Source organism: Besnoitia besnoiti, chromosome IX (assembly GCF_002563875.1).
Source record: "Besnoitia besnoiti strain Bb-Ger1 chromosome IX, whole genome shotgun sequence".
NCBI classification, from domain to species: Eukaryota; Apicomplexa; class Conoidasida; order Eucoccidiorida; family Sarcocystidae; genus Besnoitia; species Besnoitia besnoiti.
In genome coordinates, this window is record NC_042364.1 from 2,259,194 (window position 1) to 2,283,979 (window position 24,786).

Genomic DNA, 24,786 nt, shown 5'->3' on the forward strand with positions numbered 1-24,786 from the left:
ACAGCGCAAAAGCCCCCTGCACGAAGTATACTGCCAGCAGCATTAGACGGCAGTTTTGCTTCTCTAGAGGAAGCAACGTGGAGGCGGGGATGGTGAAGCGTCAGCAACTGCAGAACGGACGAAGGAATGTCGCACTCTATCTGCGGCTACCGTACCGCGCAATGGCGAGTGATTTGACTCCCGAAGAGGAACACTGCCGGCGGTCGCTGAAACGATCTAAAGACCTCTGCACAATTCGAGAGTACCACTTGACTTTGCCCGTCGTTCACACCCCTGCCCTGCGTCACTATTGATGTCACCAAGGTAAGGTTACAGATTCCCGGCTAGCTCTGTATCGACCTAGCGAATTCGTATCGAGGTCTGTATCGAGTCATCGACTCGCCTGTCATGATCGCGGGGGGGAACATACATTTCTTGTCAGTCTTACGTTGAGCACCGTCATTGATGTCACTTCCGTATTCGTTTTGTTTTCTGCCTCATGTGATAAGCTCACGTCGGAAACACAGCGCAGATCCAGCGCTCCACAGGCGATTCATTTCTGCTTTTTGGGGTCGCGGGACGAGATCTGTTTTCTCGAAGCGCCGTAAGCACGTCGGTTCACTGCGTCTCTGATTTCCTGATTTGGGGTTTTTGCCCGAAAACAAAGATAATTCGTCAAGGACATCGCTTCAGCATACCCGTTTCTCCCCCATGTTCTGCCGCGCCGAGCTGCCATATGGTTTTGACGATTCCATGGTGATGGGTAGACTTATTGTACTGCGCGGTAAACAGTGGCACGATGAAGAAGGCGCAGGTTCTTTTAAGTGCCATTTTCATCTCCGGATTGTCTTGTTTCGCACTTGCTATCCCCAGTCGTCTTCGCGGAGGAGCCACAGTTCGACTGCTAGAGACAGCTCCTCATATGTCCATCGATCTGATCAAAAAGATGAACGAAGTTGGCAGAGTCAGGGGGCAATTCCAAACGTTCTACGATCCGTATGTGGAAAGCGAACAGGGGACTCCACGGAGGCAGTTGTTGATTGACAGGAAACAGCTACAGGCGGAAGCTATCGACTTGCACCACCGCGTTCAGCGGCTCAAGGATGATTTGCGAAAGGATGCCGAAAATGTGAGAGGCCTGCTGGCAAAGCTAAAGCAGTGTCACGAGAATGGCAATGCGGAAGCTGCCGGACGCCAGCACGAAGTGCAGCTCGTGATTTGGAAGGTCGGGGATGTCCTCAGTCAAGTCGAGGATGTCCTCAAGAGGGATGATGAGACATACGGGCATCTCAATCTGGAAAAGCCCACTGAGCAACCCTAGGGCCCCGCGAGCGAGTCGAGTTCCACTATCGTCTTGACGGACGATGGTGGAGCCATGGGGGCACCCCTGCACTGTAAACCTGTGGCAGATTTCAGTTTAGAGGCTTGGCTGTTACATTTGTTCGCTTCCAAAGAAGTACCGTGTAGGAAAACAGTTCTGGATGGCCATCCATAAGTGTGCTAGCATGCGAAAGAGGTATTTGTTTGAAAACTGGGTGAATGATGGCCCGAGTGCATGCTGCGTCTGGTATCTGGTCATCTCTGTTGTTGCCGGTCTGCAGACTGCTTGGCGAAGGCTGGGATGGATCGAGATCTTTACTCGGTCTGCCTACTTTGTGTCACGTCTGTGCACCGACCTCAGTTGTTGCCAGAACACGTCCCGCGCTACATTTCTATTGCGTTTTGGCCAGGATAAAACCTCTGAACTTCTTTCACCACGAGGCTGGAAAGTAACGGAGCCTTGCCCAAAGAGACTCCGAACTTTTAGAAGCTCGTCTTCCAGCCTTGTTTCATAAAGCTTAAGAGTCATCCGCCGTGGAACGAATTATCTTGTATGCCGCAGGAGTGCAGAAAGACAGCAACTCATTGGCTTTGCCTTCAGCTTCAGCGTTTAAATGGCCTGCTTCGTAAGGGTGGTGGCGTCAGAAGGCACTCCACTTAAGCAGCGCTGCTCTATTGCAGTGGCCGCTGCAGTCTGATCTCTCTCTGAGCCGCGCTTCAGCAGCGATCCACTGCTTCGTTGCCGCGCCGATACCAATATTGTGTAGGCAGCGAAGTCGGAGGCACACATCGAGCCAATGATCCTCGACAGACAGACCGCTAGCACGCCGCAGCGCTGTATTGTCTGGTAGAGCGGCACTAACCGACTGCATGGTATCCGGCAGTGTTGAGTATCGCGAAACAACCCCCAGAAACGCGCCGGTTTAGACAGCCCAGCGACTGCATCGATGCGGCAGGAGTCAGCGGACTCATGTGGATCCCTGCTACTGTGCGCGCCCGCGCATCGGTTTCTGGCGAATTTCTCTTTCTCTTGGCACGCCTTGCTGGAAAGATAGCTTCTATAGGGAGTTTTGCCAGGGGTATCTACCCCGGGAAAATGGCGTGTCGTATGCGGGCTGCCGCACTGGAATTCTCTAGCAGTTCAGAAGACTCGATTGCTGCCTTGCAGCTATCACTCGAGGCTTCCTCGTCACACCGGCCGCAGCCACGCGCAACTCTACAGTGGTATTAGCAGTATCTCGTGTCGTTTTCGTGTGGTCAGTTTCACGAATGTCCACCGCCCACACAAACAGAAAGAGAAGAGAAGAGCGGGGCGCTCCACGACGCGAAATCCTGCAGTCACTCTCCTACAGCCCTGCGAAGCCCGAGACTCCCAAAGGCTACAGACGCGCAGCAGGCCGATTCAAAAAGTTAGGACGCACCTGCTGTCTTTGCAACCGCCTAGAAGGCACTAACTACGCACCTCTCCGAACAAATAAATATGTATATATAGACATAGGTATGTATATATATATATACATACGTTTACGTATATATATATATATATATATATATATATATATATATATATATATATATATATTTGCACAGAGATAGATAGATGGTGCGTGCTCGTTTGCCGCACGCGTGAGGTACCTGCGTTCAGGGAAGCGAGAGGCCCGCGTGACTCCTATTTAGTGAAGACGAAGAGAAGACAGAAAGAAAGTGACGCATGCGGGCCTACCGCCGAAGGCGGCCGAAATACGCCTGGTAGAGACACGCAGATGCTTTGATCGCCACAGTCATAAGCAGTAAAACAAGCATATCCACGCTCCACAGCCACTGCGGAGGTGTGAGCCGGCTGCCTGAGGCCGTGCCTGCAAACCCGTAAGCCTCCAAGAGCTCCTCGCAGCTCGCATAGCCGAACTTCGCTGCTTTCTCGGGGCTCTGAAGGCACACGCAGCACCAACCCGTGGCACGGAACAAAAGTCCTTCAACGCCACACGCGCTGCCGCAGAGAGGAGGAGCTGCCTCGTCGTCGAGGTAGGGGGGCGGGAGGGAGGGGGGGGGGGGGGGGGCGGGGGAGGCACCCAGCAAGCCTGCATTGAGGCGTCCAGGCAGAAGAATGTCGACGAGCGCCTCTCACTCTCTTCGCTCCTCCTGCCTCGGGGAAGCAAATCGCACCGCGAAGCAGAACGCGAGGAGGCCAACGCGCCACGCACGCCGAGGACTGGTTTCGCACATCACACGACGAGTTCGTTTTCCGAGTCTTACCCCGAAGATGTCTGCATTGTCCCAGTAGAGAATGATCGCGACTCCGTCGAGCAAGTAGTAGAAGGGAGAGAGATACACCAGCCAGGTCAGCCAAACAGGCACAGATCTGCAAACAAAAAAGCCGACTCCGCGCACGTGTGCTTCGCTCGTCTCACATTCGCACGCAACTCCTGCCCTGTTGCCCGTCTCTCCCCGCCTGCATCCCCCCTGCCTCCTCCACGCGGCCCTCTCGGGGGACACGCGATAGACTCCCCACAGGGCCAAGGCGCTTCGGAAGAAGAGCAATCCGTCTGTCTCGCCCTTCTGTGTCTCTGTCGCCGTCCGCCTCCTCGCGGAACTCAGCAGAGCCCCCTGCGTCTCGCCTTCGCCTCCTTCCGTCTCGCTTGGTGCTGCCAGTTCGCCTGCCTCTCTCAGGACTTACTTGGGGTTCGCGTTGTAGCCGTTCACCACGGAGAAGAGCGCCAGCCAGCCACCAGCGAAGGTGTTTGCCATCATGTACGTCGGACAGACTGCCGCGCCACACTGCATGACCGCGTCAACGACCTGACGCAAAAACGCGAGGCGCCGTGACGCACACCGCAGCAACTTGAGCTAGTCTCTCGCGCGCAGTTTCCTACTTCACACGTGCTTTGTGTCTATGCTTGCTTCGGTTTCGCGAGCAGCTGGAGCCGTCTCTCGCTTGTGCAGCGAAGGAGGCGCGCGGAAGCAATGCGTGAGTTGTTTTTACATGCAGACGAAGCCTAGTCATGCCAAAATTTAAAAGGGTGATCTACGAGCTCACGCTCGCCGCGACGGCGCCGTTTTCCCTTCTGCGCCAATACAGCACGAAAACAGGGAACTAGAGATGTCTAAAACTTCACCCGAGTATCTTAAACAACGAGACGATGATGAGTCACCCGCATCGTGCGCCGCCTGCGAAATGAAGAATACACAGCTATCGTGTGTGACTTGGCATGCGGTAGACCGCGCATGGCTGCCTTGGTTTCAAGGGCCTCTGCCTCACGAGAAGAAAGAGCATGAAGAGTAGAAGAATGGGGCCGAACTTGGACGCAGGAAAGGCGCAGCAAGGAATCACAATGGCCAGGGCAAGGAAGGTCGCGCCGAAAAGCAAAAGGAAACCCGTAGTCATCTGAAGGAAGCAAATGCGGCACAGCGGCATGCGGAAAACGGAGAGGAGATCCTCCCGACAAGGATAAACAGGGGAGACTTCGAGGAACACACGCATGGAGATGTGCAAAAAGGAACTAAGGGGCGGTGCAAAACGTGGACGAGAAAGGAAGAATACATATAATAGACCGCGCAGAAGAAGGCACTACCAAGAGAGAGGTGACACGGGGAAATGAGGCGAAGCGAGAAAAATATCGTTCAGACGAAAAAAAAAAGAAAAAAAGGAAAAACCGATAGAAAAACGTAGAAGACGGAGGCAGCTGAAAGAACACCCGGACGCAGGAACCAAAGACACGGCACGCTCGGGCAGAAAACGACTCTCACCTCAGCGAGAAGGTAGGGAGCGGCGCTGTAGAAACCGTCTGACGTTTCGTAAAGATACGTGATCTTCTTTTCCATGTAGAGAGTCATGTTCACAGCAGGAATGCTCGCCAGTGAAAGCGACAGCTGACCGAAACATAAACGCATGCAGCACGGTGTCATAGCGCAGATCAGACATGAACTCTGACCAGAGGGATAGGCAGGCAAACTTGAGACTCTCTTCAGAAATCAAGCGCAATTGCATGTGCCTGCTCGCGAGTGAATTAGGTGGAAGCAGGGCTGTAGCTGGTGCGTGCTGCGTGGCTCACGAGGAGAACCTCGCAAAAGGTCTTCATAAACATACATATATGTAAGTAAATATGCTGTTTTTGCTGGTATTAATTCTATGCTATTGAGGAACGAGTTGGTGCTCGCAAAAAAGCAAGAATATATATGCGTTTTAACTGAAACACTGAAAGAACAAGAACTGAAGCATAGTTTGAGCTTAAGGAAAGTCGAGTTCAAATTTTTTGAATATATTGAATTACTGAAAAACTGATGAATCTACACAGTTACAACAATAATGGTGAAACCATCTATTCCATCCTGCTTAGAAAACGAGGCAAAGAATCAACACACGATTCCTTCCGCTCTATCCGTCCCGTGAAGAGCAACACGCAGCTAGGCATATTCATACAACAAATGCGCGTCCTCAAACAGGGCCCGTACACCCATATCCATGCACGCAGCTACATGAACATATATATATATATATATATATATATATATATATATATATATATATATATATATATTTGTCTTACGAGGACGAGCGAAGAGAGTTGATACATTATTGCCTTTTCTTGGTAGACTTTAGAAAACAGAACGGCCGTGAGGATGGCGACGAGGAGAGCATTGCCAGCCATCATGAGCAGGGCATTCCGGTCTCTCCAGGCAAGCGTGAAGCTGCGCCGCGCGAGAATCCAAAACTGACCCAAGAACCTCGGGAGCGCGTGTCTGGCGACGAGGCAGCCAGCAGACACACAGAGAAAGGTGACGGCAGCGCCTGCTGAAGGCGAAACGGCGCAGGAAGAACTGACAGCGAGCACTACGCGAGACCGGAGGATGTGCCGGGTCATAAAACGTCTCGAGAGTGCAACCAGACAGACGCTCAAGGCTCGACAGAGGCAGAGAGGAACGACGCCAACCCTGAAACTCACAACAGGGCCCCAGTTGCCCGCGACCCCGAACGCGCCCCAAACAATCGACTTGGCAGCCGCGCTGATGCGGCCTCCAGCAATCCCAGCTGTGAAACCTGAGCCACCAAGAAGTGGGCACGTGATGAGCAGAGACAATGCGCCTTCAGGAAAGCCACGCATCCAACGCCACGAAGGTGCGAGAGCCACGGGGTCGGCGCCGATAGCGGAGACCCGCGACAAGCACATCCGCAATCGCACAGAGATTCCCTCTCTAGCCGATAATGCAACTCGAAGTGGCAAGACACCCGTCTCCTTCTGTCCTCCCAGTCCCACCCCTCCCCCCCCCCGCGACCTACTTGAATCCGGGCTCCTGATGCAGAGCGCGCACGAGTGCATGTGTGCCAGCGAAAGAGCTCGCAATGGTCAGTCTCCTGGGCTCCGCCGCCACGTCCTCTACGGCCCCCTTTAGGTTTCCATCTCCTTGCGCAGGCTCGACTCGCGTCCGCGCTTTGCCGCCCCTTCCCCCCCGCGCGCCGTTTGGCTCTGCGTCCTCCGGCGCGAGCAGCACCCCGCCGAGGCCGCCCGCAGACCCTCGAGGCGAGGAGACCGCGGCCTCGCCCTGGCTCGAGAGCCGCGGCGTCGAGAGACCCTTGGAGGCCAAGCTCGCGCGCCTGGAGGCGTACGCGGTCGCAAGCTTCTCCACAGTCTCCTCCGACGACGTGAGCTCCATGTAAAACTCCGCGGGATTAACGTACGGGGGCAGAGGATAGCCTGCAACGGCGGAAGCAGGCGCACGCGGGAGACGCAAAAGGCGACGTGAGGCAACCGCGAGCGGAGAGACTGAGTCTAACTTGCAGCGTCCCCTGCAGCGACAGACGGAGACTCTGCGCCAGGCGACCCACTGAGACGCCAGGTTGCAGGGTCCCGGGTCTCAGCCCTGAAGCGAAGAAAAGAGACTCGGCGGAAGCGGCGGCGAAGACAGCACAGAACACCCTGACGTCGTGTTTTCACTAAAACGGGCCTCAGCACGGATGCGCGCGCGAGACAGTGAAGGAAGCGCAGAGAGAAGAAGAGAGACACTGGAGAGTCCTCGCTCACGACTCAGCGAGCGGGAGAAGAGAAAGCGAACGCGGAATTCGAGCCTTGCACTCAAGAGCTGCGCACTCCGAGGACAGGAGAGCGCATATTCTCTCGACAAAAACAGAATTTTGGCAGAAGCGGCAAGTTTTCTTTACAAAGTCCACACCTAGTTGCGAGAAGTACGCTTCCATGTGCGCCTTGGTTCCGTTGTAGAGACAGCGCCCGCTCGCGAGGAGAATGAACGCGTCAAACATCTCGAAGACCTCGACGCGCGGCTGATGGATAACGACAAGAAACGACACCTGGCAGGCCTTGGCAACCTCCCGAATGCCAATCATCAACGACTCCGCGTCCGTCGAACTCAGCCCTGAAAAGGCAAAAAACGCAACGCGCGAGTCGCACAGACAGCGCACTTTACATCGACTGCGTCAACTCCAGCAGCCATGAAGAGAAACAAAAAACTGGGTCACTGTGGTTTTAGTGCACCGACACACATGCACGCACACCTACGCATCTATACATATATATATATATATATATATACATTTATATGCGAATGCGTATGTATATACGCAAACGTATTTGCGCACGCAGGGTTATTATAGGTAACGCGATACAGATACAGCTATAGGCATCGGAGGTGCTTCGAGAGGCTGCGCTCCTCGCGCGTTCCGCTATCCTTGCGTAACTGCGTCCCTGTCTCAGAAGTGCTTTTCTTAAAAACATTTATACTTGCTGTTCGCATGCAGGGATTTCGGTGTACGGTGGGCATCTCCACGACCAAGGTCAAGCGGCACTGCAGTCTTCATCGGAAGATCTACAGTATTCTACGGATCTTCACGTCGCTGCTTTCTCGACTGAGGTTATATATATATATATATATAAGTATGGATAAATATGTGTAATTCGCGTGAGATGAGCAGACTTCGCTTCTCAAATCCTGGACCTGAAGGGCGCGGTTTTTTTTAAGATTTCTTTTGCTCGGACCTGAGGTCGGTTCGTCGCAGAAGGCGAGACTCGCGTGCGTCACCAGCGCGCGGCCGATCATCAGCCGCCGCTTCTGACCGCCTGAGATCCCGCGAACGACTGTGTTGCCTACGCGCTGCAGGAGAAAAGATGCGAGTAGCAGAAGCACACCGACGCCTTCACGATCATCTACTTGCGCTCAGGTGCACACATGTATGCATATTTCCACAGGAATCTACAAAAGAGTCACGGCAGAGAGACGAGGGCATCCCGCGCCCTGCGCATAAGCAATTGCTCCAACAGACGGACAGACAGACGCGCACACGCATCGCCGCGATTTCAGAGGCCGTTCTGAAGGGGCGGCGCGGCCTGCTTTGAGCGCGTGCAACTCCTTCTCGCACGTGAAATCTTCGCCTCGCCTCCTCGCCCCGCCGTCTCTTCGCGCCTTCTTCCCGGCGCCCCGCCAACCTCTAGACACGCAGCCGAAGACGTGAAAAAATCTAACTGCGGAGGAACGTGATGCACAGTCAAAGAAGAAAAAGCGGCTCACCTGCTTCGCAACGCGGTCCAGGCCGAGGAAAGAGAGCGTGGCGGCGACAAGCTTCTTCCGGTCCTCCGCCGACCTGCCCGATTTCAGAGAGGCGGCGAAATCTAAGACTTCCCACACTTCCTCGTTCCCGTTGAAAATGTTCTCCTGCGCTCAGACAGGCAAAAGAGAGACAAAAGGCGCAGGCGCTTCACACGCGTGGGAACGATATAACCGCGTGAATCAGAGAACACGCGCGCCGTACTCGCGCGCGCCCGCTCGTTGCCGACCTCTTTGCTCCTGCTTGTAAGGACGAACCGACGCACATACATATGTACATACATATGCAATCATACAAACATGCATCTATACATACATACACATACATACATACATACATACATACATACATACATACATACATACATACATACATACATACATACATACATACATACATGCGTATATATATACATATATATACATACATACTTACGTAGATACATACATATATACATGCCTACAGATACATATACATATACAGGTATAAATAAAAGAAGTGTGCGATTCGTGGCAGTCTGCCGGCTTGCGACAAGGGCCCAGCGCCCTCTAACTCGACATTCACGCAGGCGAGGCGTAGGCACTTTTACCTGGGGAGCGTAAATGGAGAGCGCCTTGAAGCTTTTGTCGTCTCGCTTTTTCCCATCTACGAAGACGTCGCCCGTGTACGCGCTGGGGAGCTTCTTGTTCGCCAACACATCGAGGAGAGTCGTCTTTCCGCTGCCCGAAGGCCCCATGATGCCGACGACGCTTCCCGGCGGGATCGAACCTGCAGCGAGAGAAAGGCAGACGCAGGATCTGAGGGGGGGCGGGCGACGGCAGCGCCCGCGAGGAAAACGAAATGGCGAGGGCACCACGCGAGAGGCGCACAAGAGACTTTTGGCAGCCAACGAGGCAGGGTAGACTGCGAGACGCGCGAGCGCGAGACTCAGCTGGGGAACGCCTGAGACACGCGGCCTCAACAAGCCCGAACAAGAAACGAAAAACCCCTCCCTGGCGCCCGCCACCCCTCCCGCGAGAAGGCGACAGGCGCGCCGCCGTCGCGTGCGGCTGGGCCGTGAGTCGTTGCATTTCTCACCTGAGATCGGCCGCAGGATAGTTTTACGCTGCTTCTTCCCGTCTGGTCCCACATGTGGAACGCTGCACTGGACGTCTCGAAAGGAGAAAGTGACTCCCTCTCGCGCGCTGTCCGCCGAGGCGCCGGCTGAGCTGCGGCGCTCGGGTCTCCGCGGACTGACCTCGTCCGCGGCGTCTGCCGGCACGACCGGCAAGAGCCTGTCTCCGCCACTTCCGCGCCGCGCGCACGGCGCCCCCTGCCGCGCGACCCTCGCCTCCCTCCCCCCCGCTCGAAAGCACCACCGCCGCAGCTTCGCCAGCCCGTCTCCGTCGCGGCCTGCTGTCTCCGCGGTCGCGGCGAGGAGTCCACAGGCCGCCGCAGACTCAGCGGCGGCCGCGCCTCTGCAGCCTTCGGCGCGCGGAGGCGAAGCGTCCGGGGGGCGGCAGCGAAGACTGCGCGGGCGCCTCTGGGGCGCAGTCAGCGAGGCGGCGCCCAGCGGCTCCGCGGGCGCGCGACCCTCGCGAAGTGGAGACAGCCCGGAGAGACCGCAGTCAAGCATTTTCCGCGTAGGATCGCCGTGAAGAGGACTCACGACGGCAACCCGGGATCAGTGCGGCGGGAGAGGCTCGAACTCAACAGACGCAGGCCGCGCCGCACGCGAGAAGGCCGCCGTTCGCGGCGGAGGGACGCCGAGGCGAGATTGAGCGAGTCGTGAGACGCCAGCGTCCCCTTCCGCCAAAAAAAGCTGAACTGCGTCTCTCTGTGGCTGCGTCTCAAGACAGAGGAGAGGGAGGACACGCCTAACGAAGACGCGAATGTATTCCCTTGCAAAGAGCCTCGGCCGGGCGCGCGAAAGGTCCCTTGTCTGCAGGCGAGGATCGCAAGCGAGAAATGCCGCCGTCGGGGGAACTGGGAATCCGACCGAATCTAAACCAGGAGAGGATGCAGCACGGGGCGGCAGCACTCTAAAACCGCACATCTGCGGCGCCCCCGAGATGTGCAGGGAATGGAGTTCTGCCTCGACGAAAAAGGCGACAAAAGTCGAGTTCACGCGAAAAGGCCGACACCTCCGACGGCCCCGGCGCGTTTGCGATTGACGAAACGGCGAGAAAGAAGGCCTGCTTGCACGGGAATTTCCCCAAAAGGACAGACTTGGCTGACCTGCGTCAGCAAACTCTGTCCATGTCTCTCGCCCGCCTCACCAGCCGAGCCCCGCGCAGGTTGGCAGAGCTGGAGAATTGGAAAGCGGCGGAAAAGGGCTGAGGCTCGGCGCAGATACGAGGGGATGTAAACAAAACACATGAGTGACACAGCGAGAAAGAACTCGGACTCATCTCGCCAGAGAAAAAGCAACCCTCGATGCAGATGCGCCGTCGCCAGGCGCGCGACAGATGAAATCTGGCGTCGCACCCTCTTTTCGAGGAACAGCCGCGCACGGAGGCCATGAAAAGTGTCAGAACCTGGAACAGACAACCCTCTGATGCGGAAGGAGTTTCGCGCGTGAGAGACTCTCGTCCCTCGAACGCTCGTCGATTGAATCTACACGTGGAAAAAGCGCGCATGCGCGATGTGAAGTTGCAAGCTCTGTGAACGCGGTGAGTCACTCGCTGGTCGCGTGCCAGACCTCTGCGGACCGAGAGTCGAGACGCATTTAGTTTCCGTGGTTCAAGGTCGCTTGTGGAAGTCAGTCGATATTGTGCCTTCATGGAAGACAGACAAACGGACAGTTTTTCTGGAGACGCAGCACGCCGCGGCCGAAGGGGGGGGGGGGGGAGGCTCCGGTGGTGACTCTGCGCTCCTTTTTCTGTCTTTCGGCGAATCTCGAGAGCTGAACTTGAGCCGTTTGGCTCCAAACGGGGCTCTCGTGTTTTTTCGGCTCTATGTCTTCCCATGGTGTGCGCGACAAAGACCGGTCGAACTTGATACGGTTCCGCGGGTCGCACTCGCGCACTCCCTCGCAGGAAGGCCGGAGTGTCTGAAAATGCCATTGAAGCGCAGAGGCGATCCCGGGTCCAGAGGCGATCCCGGGTCCAGAAACGACCCCGGGGGGTGTGCGCTGGATGGAACTTCACGCGTGAGAGCCGTGTAAGGAAAGGCAGACACATACGGAAACGCATCGCGCGGCGAGGAGGTGTGGAGATACAGGGGATGGGCATGGCCGCGGCGAATCGAATCCTGTCGGAAACCCTGACGTCGCGATGCAGCTAGACAGTCTCGGTGTGACGTGCTGCTGAACTCTTCGAAACTCCACTGGGTGCCTGCCTCGCACAGTACCACGAAAATTGGCACATATAGCCACACCCTAGCCCCCGATGGAGGCGCCCTGCCGCGCCGACGAGCCCCAGGTGTCCAGGGCGGTCCTCACGGCCGACCCTCCACAGAGAAATATGTCTTCGTAACTATAAATCGTGCGCGAACGACGTTCTAGCTTCGTCATACAGGGTTCCGCTTCACTGACATTCCAGATGATTCATGCAGCAACTGCTTCTTTAGTTCTTCTGCGTATCTCGGTTCACGTCTCGAGGTATGTGTAACTCCAGCTGGAACACTGGTGCCCTAGCGTCACGTGCTGCCTTGCGGTGCGAGTCGGGCGACGGAGTATCGGGGGCTGGGGGCGCTTCCGGAGAGGCTCTCTGAATCGCGCGAGAGGCACTGTAGTTCGCTTGGGTTTGACCTCTACGACAAGTCAGTCTAGCGGGTTGACGGGTTGGGCTCTGTGGAATCATGCGTTGAACGTGCCGCGGGGGAGGGTAAGCGAGCTGCTGTGATCCACCATGTAGCTTGTTGTTTTGCGAAGTTCAGTCGACGCTGCGTAGGGGAGTTGGTGCGCGTCCAAAGGAAGGACACGGTCCCCGTTCGGAGCTAGAGAGCCCTGGGATTTAGATGCAGCGACCCCCTAGAACGAGCCGGAAATGCAGGGCATTGCCTTGTCTTTTATATAAATCCATTAATAGCTGTCGAGTTCCTTGTATCTAGTTAGCTCACGGCGTACGTCGGGTCAGACCAAAAGGGTGCACCAATGGTACTGGAAAATAGGAGATCTGAGACGAGGCCCCCCGCGCACGCCAACCGCAATCCGTTTATCAGACATGGAGAGTTTGGTGGCCTGTCGACAGCGTGGATCTAGTTCCCTTTCAGGGTCTTTCAATGGTCTGAGACTTGCCCTGTAGCAGGCGCTCCCGCGTAAAATGGCGAAAATGCCGTATGCCACCGCTCCGCTGTGGACGCCGACCCCATCACGCAGCAACCGCCGGCCGTGACAGAAAAGCCCCTGAGAGAGTGTGTTTTCGAGCGGTTTTTGCAACGGTAGCTGATCGATTCGTTTATGGTAAGGATCATGCTGAAGCAGATTTCGGCTCTAGGCCTCTGCTGCCCGCGTTGCGGAAGAAACAGCGTGGTTCTGATGGATGCCCCCGTCGTTACCCATGCCTCCCAAGCCGACGCTTCAGCCATTCAAAGCGCCAGTCGCGCATACTCCGTTGTCGTCTATCGCCGCCCGCATTTTGACTTCCACCGTCCGCCCGCCCTGGACCCCCTCGCTTCCGCCCTGTGTTTGCTTACTGCTTCACCGGTCTCCCGTGCCCCCTATCCGTTTGGCGTCTCAGTTTACCAGCTGTGTGCGTCTGCGTGCGTCTCTGAAGACGTTAGACCTCACGTGCTGGCCCTTCTGCAGTGGCGCTTGTGTACCCTAACGTCGGAGAGGTGATACTCAACCCCCCTCTTTGCTTGGTTTGACAACGAGCGGCTGCTGCCGGTTTGCCTCGGCGCCACCCTGGCTGCAGCGTCTATCCGCCCGACCCCCCATCCCCACACCCCTTGGCCGCGCTGAGCGCCTCGTTGAGAGTCCACTGAACTGCCGCGACGTGTGCGTCTCCAGTGGAGGGTGGAGGGCTGCGTGGCATCGAGGGCCCCTGTTGAGCTTCAGGAGCGATTCAGACACGGAGATACATCAGACGGAGACAGAGACACACGCAGTCGCGTCCCGCACAGCACCGCTGCGGGTGCATTTAGTTTTTTCATTCACCGTCCCCCGCAAGCTACGTCCGATTTTTCTGATATTTTCCGATTGCGCTACGAATCACGTCGAAGCATATTTGCTGTTACAAGTGAATCCCGCCGGCAGCAGATGGCAGGTATACGCGCGATACGCAGGGCTGGTGTCACTCTCGCGGCCCTCTGCACTGCTTCACTTTGCCTGGCCCTGTGTCGAGCCACACGCTCGGACTTTTTTGGTGCCGCAGAGGTGACGCCCAGGTCTACGCAACCTGCAGGCGACACAGTGAAGGGCGGGGCCAGTAGTGGCCTCAAAGAAGAGAGTCCCGCGGCGCCGGAAGAAGATCCCATGTCGGCTGAAGTCGACCCCGACGTTAACCGCCGCGCCCCCCCGCAGTACGAGGGCGGAGTTGACCCTTTCGTTGAGGAGCTGGTTGCCGTGGTGAGGAAGGCCCACGAACTCGCCCTCGCACGCGGCACCTTCGGCGGCCGCCTCGACCCTAACGACCTCGTTGAGGCTGCGCAGCTCGTGAAGCGAGACCGCGAAGAGGCGTCGTACTCGATACCCCCCGGACTCTACCAGGATCCGTATGAAGACCTCGCGTCTATCGAGGAGGAAGAAACCTTGCCGGACCTCGACAAGGAAGAAGATTCTGACTTCATTTACTGAGGGGGACGCTGATGTGCACCTGCGAGTTTCGTATGTCTCTGCTCCAATATGTCGGGGCTGCAGGTACGCCCTCCTCTGTGCGCCTCTATGCGGGGCTGATGCCTGCGCGAAGCACGCCGGCAGTCGCGGAGGGAGGGATCACCCTGATCAGATTGATTTCGCGGCTTGGATTACGCGACACGGGCGAGGATGCATTTGGTGTGGGGTCGTTGGCGCGCGTGTGTGTAAGCAGGTCTACGTGTCTCCGCATCCGCTGGCTGACTCCCTCTGCAGCCGTCGGCATCCGCGAGGCATCCAGCGCCTCGCTCGTGACTGCGGATGCACCATTCCGCACGCTTTTCGATGCGCGTCGGACTCCCCAGGGCAGCCGTGTTTAATCCACGACTAAACCCTCTAGGTGATCCTCCTAGGTTTCTATAATCTATCTTCCTCTGATGAATGTGAGACGTGCGACAGTGCGCGCCCTGAACACGGGGGGGGCTGGCTGTGGCAGGCCGCGTCGCCGCGCGTCTATTCAAATTCGCTTTTTGACGCGTGCCCCCTGTGAAACCTCAGAGCCCAGAACGACCGGTGACGCGCCCGCTCCAAGCAGCGCTACGCTTTCGCCGTTCTGTGCACGCATGCAGCTGCGTAAGTACGCCTAGCGCCGGTCTGTCAGACGCGGCGAGGAGGCAGCACGCGCGCCTGCCTAGAGAGAGTTAGGGCATACCGGCACTTGACAAGAAGTAAAACTTAAGCAGGGCGCGATAGACGTATGGGAAAACGCCTAGAGCTTAGGGATGTCGCAGTCGCGCTCATTCCGTACCGGGGTGTGCGCCTGAGAGGGTACGCTTGATGGAAAAAAGGTGGTTTACAAATTAATGTGTGAGCCGATTCCTCACTCAAAGCCAGCTTCCGTTCGTTCTACCGCGGGCAGGCAAACACAGGACAGAAGAAAGGGATGCGGACAGCATCGCAGAGAGAAGAGAGCGAGGAGACAGAGAAGACGCAGAACGCAAGCGGGGTCGAGTAGCCAGTGTGTTAAGACGCCGAGATCTGGCGACAGAAGTCCCAACGCGCTAGACAGACACAGCAACAGCACAGTAGACGGGAGAATCTTTACGAATAGCTAGATGGCGGAGACGTGGCGCGTCGGCGGAATCCCCCGTGAATCCATAGAAGCACGACGTCTGATAGCGATTTCAGGATCACGTCAGCGAAACGAGGAGAAGGAAAGCAGAGCATACGAGCCAGCCTGGCTCCTCAGAGCCGCCGGCAGCAGGCCGCAACTGCCTCAGCCAACCTACGTTTGAACAGCAGACAACAGACAACTCAGCGGATGCGAAATGTGCGCCACATGCTGCACGCCCTCTGAAACTTTCCATATGCCGCTGCGCCACCGCTCGCCCTCGCAGTACATCTCCGATACCAACCTCGCTGGGGGGGGCGGGGGGGGGGGGGGGGGGGAAGGGCGCCTCCCTCCGCCTTCGATAAGCCATTCAGGCGCAAACAGCCTCCTGTGGTTCGCTCCCTCAACGCGAGACTGCGACCGCGCAGACATGCCGAACGGCGCCGCGGGTGCGGGCCTGCGGCACAAGGCACCACGTGAACGACCGCGAAGCGGCATCCGTAGAGAATCCGACAGAAAACAAAGATCCTTCGACGGCGGCAGAGCCGCACATCCTAAAGCAGAGCAGCGACTTACTGCGACGTCGAGGCCTTGATGATGAATGACGCCGTCTGGTCCTTCACCTTGAGGTGTACGTACACCACACCATCCCCGCCCAAGGGCGTCCGCGCCGCAGCAATCGCTTCGTCCCCGATGACCTCGACGACGTGCAGAGGAATTGCTTTCTGAGGCAAGAAAAAACACTGCGACTGGTCTCACAGGCTCCAAGTTCCTTTCCGCTGTCCGATTTCCTCTGCCTCTCTGCGGCCGCCCCCTCCTCCCCGACGCGCACGTTAGACTCGAGCGCTACCCGTGCAGCGCATCACCTCCCTCCACCGGCGGCGGGACCTCGTCGCTCCATCTTCTGCATGGTCCGCGACTTGTCTGCGTTGCTGTGCGCGTGCTCGCGTTGCACGCGGAGCTCCGTCTGACAAACGACAGCGCTGCGGACGGCCGCGCGGTTTTTTACTTCGCAGGACCAAGCACGGATTCGTTTAGCGTCCTCACGCTCCCAATCGGCCTCAGATATGCTTCACAGCATGCAGACGGATTCTGCGAGGCGCGGCTCAACGCGCACTCCGGATATTTTCACGTCCACGCATCTCCTCATCTTTCTGTCTCATCGGAGGCTAGCATTACCTGGACGACGTGGGTGAGGAAGTCGGGGCAAGATCGCGTGACGCCCGAGGCGGAGACGCAGGGAAGCGCCAGGGAAGTCTCGCAAGGCAGCGACGGCCAGCGCTCGCCGACCTGCAGGGAAGCACGCGAGAAATCGGCAAGCGAGTGCAGGCGAAAGGCGCGACGCGAGCGGCGCGCCCGCGCTACATATCCCGAAAGAGAAGACATGAAAGTAGTTGGGTGTGCGTTTGTGCCGTCGGGCTCGCTCGCACCCAGCGGGACTTTGATTCTGCCTCAAGCACCTTCCGCTTGGCTTGCCTACCTCTGCCGTGGTTGTCTGCAGCGGAAGGAGACTGGCGACGCATCTCTGCGCTCTCTCCGCTTCTTCATGGGAGTCGTCTTCGATCTCCTCTCGGTTGAAATCAAGCGACAGGACGTCCATCAGCGACGCGTTCTCTGGACTCCCCGACAACTCCCGGCCTCGCACCTCGCGCCGCCGCTCGCCGTTCGCCGCGGTGTTCGGCGAGTCGAGCCCGAGCAAGTCCACCGAGCCGCCGCGGCCGCCACCTCCAGCGCGTGCGTCGTCCGCGAGCCTCAACGGCTCCGCCGACGCGGCATCCTCGTCGTCGTCGCGCCCTGCGCCGCGGCCCGGGGCCCCCCACACGGGCGAGAGTCGCTTCCTGTCGAGACTCCCCGCCGCGCTCGCGTCGCGCCGGCTGGGCGACGCAGATCCGCCACTGCCGGTCGTCGACGCGCCGCGCGGCGGGGAGTACCTCGGCAGCTGCGGCGGAGTGGCTGCCGACGTCCCGCTGAACAGCGCCGCCGCGGTCAACTCCCGCGCCGTAAGCGCCCGCCATGCGCTCCCCGCGACCGGCGAGGAAGACTGCTGCGTCGACAAACCCCCCTCCGGACTCACCATGGGATGCGCGGACACGGGGAGGGGCGCCGGCTCGGGCCCCGGAGGCGCGGCCGCCGCGGAGACTGCAGCCACAGACTGGTAGCCCGTGGGCCCCCACCGCCGCGGCCCTGAGCCAGAGACACAACACACACGCAACGCGAACTCGAAAAACATTCAACAGAACGGGGGCAAAAAAAGCACGCAGAGAGGGAGTGAGAGGTGCCGCGACGCACTCAGACCTACAGCACGTGAACCGTCACGCCTGTCAAGCAGCGCAACGCCTAATGACGACCCACCCGGAGTCACAGCGCGCCCGCGCCGGATCGATCTGCGACATGCGCGTGCCCGCAGAGATCTACACACACAGCCGGCAACTGGCTGTATCGCCATTTCCTGGATCATCTGCGGGCGGAAGTGTCTTCAGAGGCAAGCGCGGAACCCCCCCCTGCACTTCTGCGGACGGCAATCTTACCTTGAACCTGAAAACCTCCCTTCTCGTCTGCACCCGCCTCGGCGCGCGCAAGGCCTGCTGACGACCCCGCACCGTTCAAGCCCGTGGGCGGGGACAGGGCCCCGCCGACGCCGCCCGCTGCGGCTCCAACGACCGCGGTCGATGGTGCCCGCGGAGGCGCGTACGGCGCGAAATTCAGGGCCGGCGCCACAGGCTCCTGGAGACAAGAAATTTGAAGAACACAGTCAAGGCTCCCTTGCACGCGAACTGGAAGTAGAAGAAACAAGCGCATACATACAGCCGCCTCTTCGCTGCGTGTGGGCGTACAGAAGCACACACGGGAAAATACATATATATACGCATATCTGCCTGCCTGCGAATTTTGAGCCAAAGCCAGACAACGTATGTGTAGAGATACATACGCACGAAGGCCCAGAAACGCACACTCTCCCCGCCAAAAGTGTTTGACGAATATAGATATATATATACATAGACACGCTGTATATATACGTAGGTACATGCAAACAAAACATACATACGTACACATCTATATATCCATGTATATATACATATATAAGTATACATCTACGTGCATGAGCCTTCTGCGCACACACACAGGTAAGTGTGTGCAGGGCAGACATATGTCTGGCTATTTTTATCCAATTTGTTTTGGGTTTCACGCTTTCTGACCGCCTGCTTCGTGGAGGGCGACAAGAGGACAGGGTCCCCCTGGCGCGGCTTTCGCTCGTGTGGCGGGACGTATCTCCTTCCTCCAGCCTTGACGCTCTCGTTAACGAAGGCCTGCATGCATAAAGAAAGCCTTTCCCCCCAACTCAAGCTGCCGCGCCGCGCCACCATGCAGTTTCACGAAGCAGGTTCCTGCGCATGCCGTGTGAAGAATTCAGTGAAATAAAGAATGCTGACCACGAAGGGACTGTGCATCAACGCATACACATCCCTTGGAAGACGAGTCCACAGGTCTGTCAGAAAATGCACGCCGTCGTAAACAGGCGCCATGCGAATGCCTTTTCCATAAAGATGCCAGTTCTCGCGACCATTCACCACAGCTCTATCGCCACCACACGCACGAACCACTCCCTACATACCGCATGCATATATATGTATACGGATACGTGTATACGTGTCTATATTTTTGTGTAAAAATCTATGTATATTATTTTCCGTGTTTGTGTCTGGCAGCGCTGTCTGAGCGCCTGTGGGCTCACGTCAAGGAACGGCAAGTTCGGGTCGACCTGAACGTCTTCGGTGGAGGCGTCAAACGGGAAGATGTGCCTGAGAAGAAAGAGACTCGGCGCAGCGTTCTCTAAGCTCCGCAGCAGCGTTTTCTCTCCACTGGCATCTGAGCCTCGCCTTTCGCCTTCTTCTCTCTCTGTGTCCCCTCCCCCTTCCTCCCTTCTCCCCCTGTTGACCGACCCCGCGCGCAGGCGCACCGAGGTGCCCTTCTCCTCTCCTCTCTGGGCGGTTTTTGCGGCAGGTTCAGTTCTTCGACTTCCTTCGGACGTTTCTCGAGATTTTGGCTGCTTCTCACCTGAGCACTGGCCATGGAACGAGGTGGAGCAGGAGCAGGCCGCGAAAGCAGCGTTCCTGCACTTCGGGCGCGGTGGCGAGTTGGCGCTGCTGCTTCTGAAGCACCTGCAACAAGGCGGCAGGGAGGCCGCGGGCCTTCTGTAGCTTCCCGCTCGACTCCTCGTCCGGGCGCAACGACGCGCCCAGCGTGCAGCGGCCGTAAAACACGCAGAGCTTCATCACCGCCGAAATGATCCACGCCTGCGTGGTGGGGTCGTCGTAAGACCTGCGGGAGAACGTGCAACGCACGCCCCGAATGCATCGAAGCCGCGCGACGCGGTCCACTTGAATATATCTACATAGCGCCGGTCAACCACGAGACCCGCGGGACAAGAGGTGCTGCAGGGCGAGAGAGAGGGAGTCAGAGGCCGCAGCGCGAAGCCGCCAAATGAGAGACGAAGGCCGCGAGTAGCCGCGCACGCGGACACGCAGACACTGCACACTCTGGACAGACCGTGTGTGTCGCGAAACAGAAGGCACACACAAGCTCCTCCGCAGAGAAGTGGAAAAAGGGGGTTTGACACCCCTCAGAAGAAAGACAGCGAAACCGAAAGGAGGAGAGCGACGAAAGACAAAGAGATCTGCAGCTCTCACCGTTCGACGCAGGATGCGAGAAGATCGATGATGTTTTCCCCGGTGTGACCCGGGAGGGAGCAGTAGCAGCCGAACTCGCCCAGCACCCAAGTCACCGCCTGAGAAGGAAAACGAAATCTCGACCTCTGATGGCGTGACTTTAGATAAACATATGGACTGAGTTAACCACCAAAATGTAATTCATATGAAATTCGATCTTCGTTAAAGTATTTTTGCTAAATTGCAGACCGAACGCGGCGCGCACTCGCACACATGAGGACACGCTCACGCTCGCCCAAGTCTCCAAAGGGCATCCCGACCGGTTTTTGCGAGCTGTCGCTTCTTCTTGGTTTCTTCGTTGCATGCGATTCACGACCCTCGGAGCCCCCTCTCCAGTTGGTCTATCGCTCGACGTGCCCGAAAGCATCTGCGTTCGGGGGGGTTTCTTCTCGAGGGGCGCCCGGGGAGACCTCGCAAGCTTCCCTCGCGCGCGGTGCCTGGGCTTGCCTGCATGAGGACGTCGGGGATGACGTGCTTTTTCCGCTCAAGCAGCTCAGTCATCTCGTTGACGGCGAATTCGCGGAACGCGCGGTCAGACGCCTCGTCCTCAGTCGGACCCTCCGCGATGAGCTGCAGCAGCGCATACGCGGTCGAGTAGCACAGGCCAGCTGCCAGGTTGCCCCCCGCCGCGCCGCCAGAGAGCCTGGTGCAACCCCCTGGACTCGCCGCCGCGCCCGAGCTCGCGGGCGCCGCCGGAAGCGCCGGTCCGCTGATCTCCAACACGCACAGGATCGTCTCGAGGAACCAACGCGGGTCCGGTGAATACCTGAAGAATATAAAAACATGTATGAAAATAAAAAAGCACGCATACATACACATGCACACTCGCAGGCTGCGGAGACGTCTACCGCCGTCAAAGGCACTTTGGACGGACACAGGAGAGTTTTCCAGCCTCAAAAGGCAGGACGACCGAGAGCCGACAGCGAGCCGCAAGACGCAGACGAGATGAGACCTCAGCAGAGCGAGGGATACCAAAAAACATCGAACGCCAGCCTCCACCCACAGCGAAGAAAACGGGCGCGTGCGTGCGCGCGGAAGAACACAGAGCGAAGCGTCCACGACCCCGACAGCGAAAGAACGAGACACACTGCACTGGAGTCTCCTGGCGAGGCACGTCGCGTTTACCTCTCGGCAAGCGTGATGATTTTCTGAATCAGATTCGTCCGCAGATGCGCGTCGGCCGTCGCGCGCAGATGGCCCAAAAGCTTCTCCACGATGACTGCGACGTTGACGGGGTTGGTGATCTTCACAAGCAAGTCGAGTGTCTTCCGCTTTAGCGTGTCGTCGCTGTCCTCCAGGCAGTCCACCACGACCAGCTGGTGCTGCGCCGCGTACTTGGGCGAGACCTGGAGACGCGAAAAATCGCCGACTTTCGACAGCTGACCGGCGAAAGTGCGCAGGCGAGGCGACGCCCGACGACACTCCCCGAAAATGAAAAAAATCAAAACAATTCAAGAAGACCCGAAAAATGGACTTGCCCGAGCAGGCAGACTCCGTGCACCCCCAAGAACCGCACGACACCCTCAATCGTTGATTCGCGCCTGACTTACCTGCACGACGGCAGCGAGCCCCGTGACGCCGACGTAGCGCAAGTTGTTGTTGTCTGCGGAGATGAAGCGGCTGATGCTGCAGCCGGCGATGTCGAGGAGCTTCGGGTACGGGTAGAGCGCGGCGACGGTGCGGACGCACTCGTAGATGACCGCGTAGCCGACGTTCACGCCGGCCGCGTCCGCGCGGCGCATGACCTCTTGCAGCAGCTCGTAGACTTCCTCCGACGCGCGCTGATCCCCTGCAGCCAGCGTCGCCAGCAGCGAGAGGATTTTGATCTGAAAATAAAAGAAAGAACCTCCACAAGCACGGTGCGCCACACAAAACGTCCCCTGCCCCCTCGTACCAGCACCCAGGCGAGGCGAGCGAGCGAAGAGCGGTTTTGGGGTTTCAAGCGGAGAAAACGGAGAGAAGCACGCCGGGAAAGGCGCGAGAAGACTTCACCCAGCGAGGCACGGTAAGCAGCGCGCGAAGCTCCCCCTGCAGAAACGGCAGCAGAGGTCGCAATCTGGGGAGCCATCTCTCGGCGCGGGCGTCCATCTGGCTCGCGTTTTCGCGCAGCGCATGCAGCGGAGGCGCACTTGGATCCACGGTGCAGGGACGCGGTGGTAGTCGTAGTCTCTGGGGAGTTTGCGATCTATGATTTGTTTGAGGATGGAGACAAGAGAGGGGACGAGGTCTCTCCAGGCGGTGACGTTCTTCGCGGCGAGACGGTGGATGACGTGCAGGGAGACGGCCATGACGGAGGGGTCGGCGTCGCAGAGGGCGCGCCGCATCTTGTCGCGCAGCCCGTCCATGATTTCGCTCTCTTCCAGTTCCTCGCCGTCGCCCCTGGGCGCCGCCGAGCGCCGCGCGAGCTTGGAGGCCTGCAGCGCCTTCCGCTCAAATTCGCGCTCCTTCAAGTCGAGAACCTTGTGCACTGCCATCACCGCCTTCTTACGCACAGCCGCGTGCGAGTGCTGCAGCAGCGAGGAGAGCGACGGCAGCAGCGCCGGAAGCATCTCCGGCGTCAGCAAACGCGTCACGCAGTGCAGCGCCGACTGGACGTTCAGAATGTTCGGAGACACGAGATCCTGCGAAGAAAACGCGCGCGACACAGAAACAAAGGACGTCAGGCTCGTCGAAAGACGCCGCGACAAGCGAGCTGCAGAACGAGGGTGGGGGAGGGCACTCACCCCGAGGCGGCGAGAGGCGCGGGAAGGGGGAGCCTGAGCCAAAGCTCGAGAGCGAGAACGGCGGAAACTTTGCTTACCTTCTGAATCGTGTTGATCAGCAGGAGCATCAGCTCGTTGTCTTCGCTGAGAAAGAGATTGCAGGCCAAATACCCTGGAAGCAAAGAGGAGCCGGACGCCGCGAAATCGCAGCAAGAGAAGAATCGCAGAGGCACCCAGCGCACGCTCCAGTCGCCCCTCAGCGAAAGACAAGCCGCGCAGGACGGTCACAAGCGGAGGGGACGCGAAAAGCCGAAGGCCAATGACAAAGGAGGAAAGACAAGCTCACCAAGTCGCTTCGCCTTGATGTTGTTTGCCTGATTTGTCATCTTCACGGCTTGGAAGTGCGCAAAGGAGGCGTCGTGCCCCAGCAGCTCGACGTACAAACTCCGAATGAGGAGTTCCTGCATCTTGTGCTGAGAAAAAAAAGGAATCGCGGAAAGGGCGCCCGTCTGCGTGCTGTCAAAACAGCCATTGCCTTCATCTCCCTGAAGGGCCCGCGTATGAACAAATATATATATATATATATATATGCAGACAGAAACTCAGACGCATACGCGGATAAGTCGGACAGACGCCGCGCATGCCCACGAAGCGGCGTGGATGCAATCACGCGGATATGTGTATGCAGTACGGAGTAATTGGATGTGCAGAAAAGAATATGCAGTAATCCAGGAGGAACGCGTTTCTGGCGTTTCGCGAAGGTCGCGCGCCGGCGACTGTGTTAGTCTCGCATCTTCAACTCATCCCAGTCGACTCACCGTGGAGAGGTTCGGCTCATTGAGCTTCGTTTTCAGAGTCGCGATCTCGTTGGCGACGATTCTGTCCTCCTCCTGTAGAGCACCGTAACAGCGAGAAAGCAAAACTATCGAAGATGAGAGAGAGAAAAGCCGCAAAAAAGCAGCGTGTCGTCACCAGAGGGACACACAACCGCCGCACGGCAAAGTCGAGATGCGACGAGAGAAGCGAATGAGAGCAAAGCACCTCGAGGCACAGACTCGCGTCCACATGCCACCAAGGCACGGAAGAAGAGAGAAATGGAACAGAAACGGCGGTAGCGAGCGGGTTTGAGGCCCGACGGGAGAGAGGGAGAACTGAAAACGACGCAGCGAAACGTCGACGAGGCGAAGCCGTGGCGCGAACGCGTCACTGGATAGCTAGGACGCAGCGCGAAGAAAGGAGACAGCAAAGAAGAGAGAAGTGGCGTGCAAAAAGCAGCATTCGCAGGGAGAAAAAGAGAGAAGAGTGGAGGGAAAAGATGGACAGAGCTAAGCAGATGCCGTCTCCACGGCAGGACGAGAGCCGCACGCGAGACTGGCGCCGCGAAGAGTCGCGAGGAACGGTTTCCCTTAGAAACCTTGAGGAAGCAGAGAGAAGCGTGTGAGCGAAAAAAGAGCGATTCAGAAGAATCCCATACCGGTGAGGAGACCCGCGTGCGGACCTGATTGCAGGGCAACGAGGCGACTCAAGCTACAAAGGAGTCCACATTTCGACTGCGCCAAGAAGAAAAAGAGGACTGAATTTACAGTTACCTGCTTCGATCTGGCCTCTCCAATGGCTTTTATGAGGTGGAAGAACTCCCTGCTCACGTTCGACCCCGCGGCGTTCATTCTGACGACGGC

The 24,786-nt window shown here is 57.8% G+C and overlaps 4 protein-coding genes across 4 annotated transcripts; 2 read left to right on the forward strand and 2 right to left on the reverse strand.

Annotated features, from left to right (window-relative positions):
* Positions 1-925: 925 nt before the first annotated feature.
* Positions 926-1,300, forward strand: BESB_014880 (uncharacterized protein; the record flags this gene model as incomplete). The annotated part of the gene is made up of 1 exon (XM_029360217.1): positions 926-1,300. One exon carries the CDS (start codon positions 926-928, stop codon positions 1,298-1,300), a length of 375 nt encoding a protein of 124 aa, XP_029216884.1.
* A 1,718-nt stretch (positions 1,301-3,018) lies between these two features.
* Positions 3,019-10,466, reverse strand: BESB_014890 (ATP-binding cassette G family transporter ABCG87; the record flags this gene model as incomplete). Its single annotated transcript, XM_029360218.1, has 12 exons — positions 3,019-3,225; positions 3,553-3,658; positions 3,974-4,095; positions 4,556-4,681; positions 5,044-5,166; positions 5,844-6,036; positions 6,575-6,989; positions 7,465-7,665; positions 8,286-8,400; positions 8,815-8,958; positions 9,441-9,619; positions 9,929-10,466. 12 exons carry the CDS (start codon positions 10,464-10,466, stop codon positions 3,019-3,021), a joined length of 2,469 nt encoding a protein of 822 aa, XP_029216885.1.
* A 3,567-nt stretch (positions 10,467-14,033) lies between these two features.
* On the forward strand, positions 14,034-14,570 carry BESB_014900 (uncharacterized protein; the record flags this gene model as incomplete). The annotated part of the gene is made up of 1 exon (XM_029360219.1): positions 14,034-14,570. One exon carries the CDS (start codon positions 14,034-14,036, stop codon positions 14,568-14,570), a length of 537 nt encoding a protein of 178 aa, XP_029216886.1.
* Positions 14,571-15,852: 1,282 nt separating this feature from the next.
* BESB_014910 (adapter-related protein) lies at positions 15,853-24,774 on the reverse strand (the record flags this gene model as incomplete). Its single annotated transcript, XM_029360220.1, has 16 exons — positions 15,853-16,135; positions 16,255-16,403; positions 16,858-16,968; positions 17,159-17,862; positions 18,207-18,402; positions 19,412-19,478; positions 19,735-19,998; positions 20,367-20,464; positions 20,853-21,171; positions 21,531-21,751; positions 21,956-22,231; positions 22,535-23,026; positions 23,206-23,279; positions 23,454-23,580; positions 23,926-23,997; positions 24,697-24,774. 16 exons carry the CDS (start codon positions 24,772-24,774, stop codon positions 15,853-15,855), a joined length of 3,531 nt encoding a protein of 1,176 aa, XP_029216887.1.
* Positions 24,775-24,786: the final 12 nt, after the last annotated feature.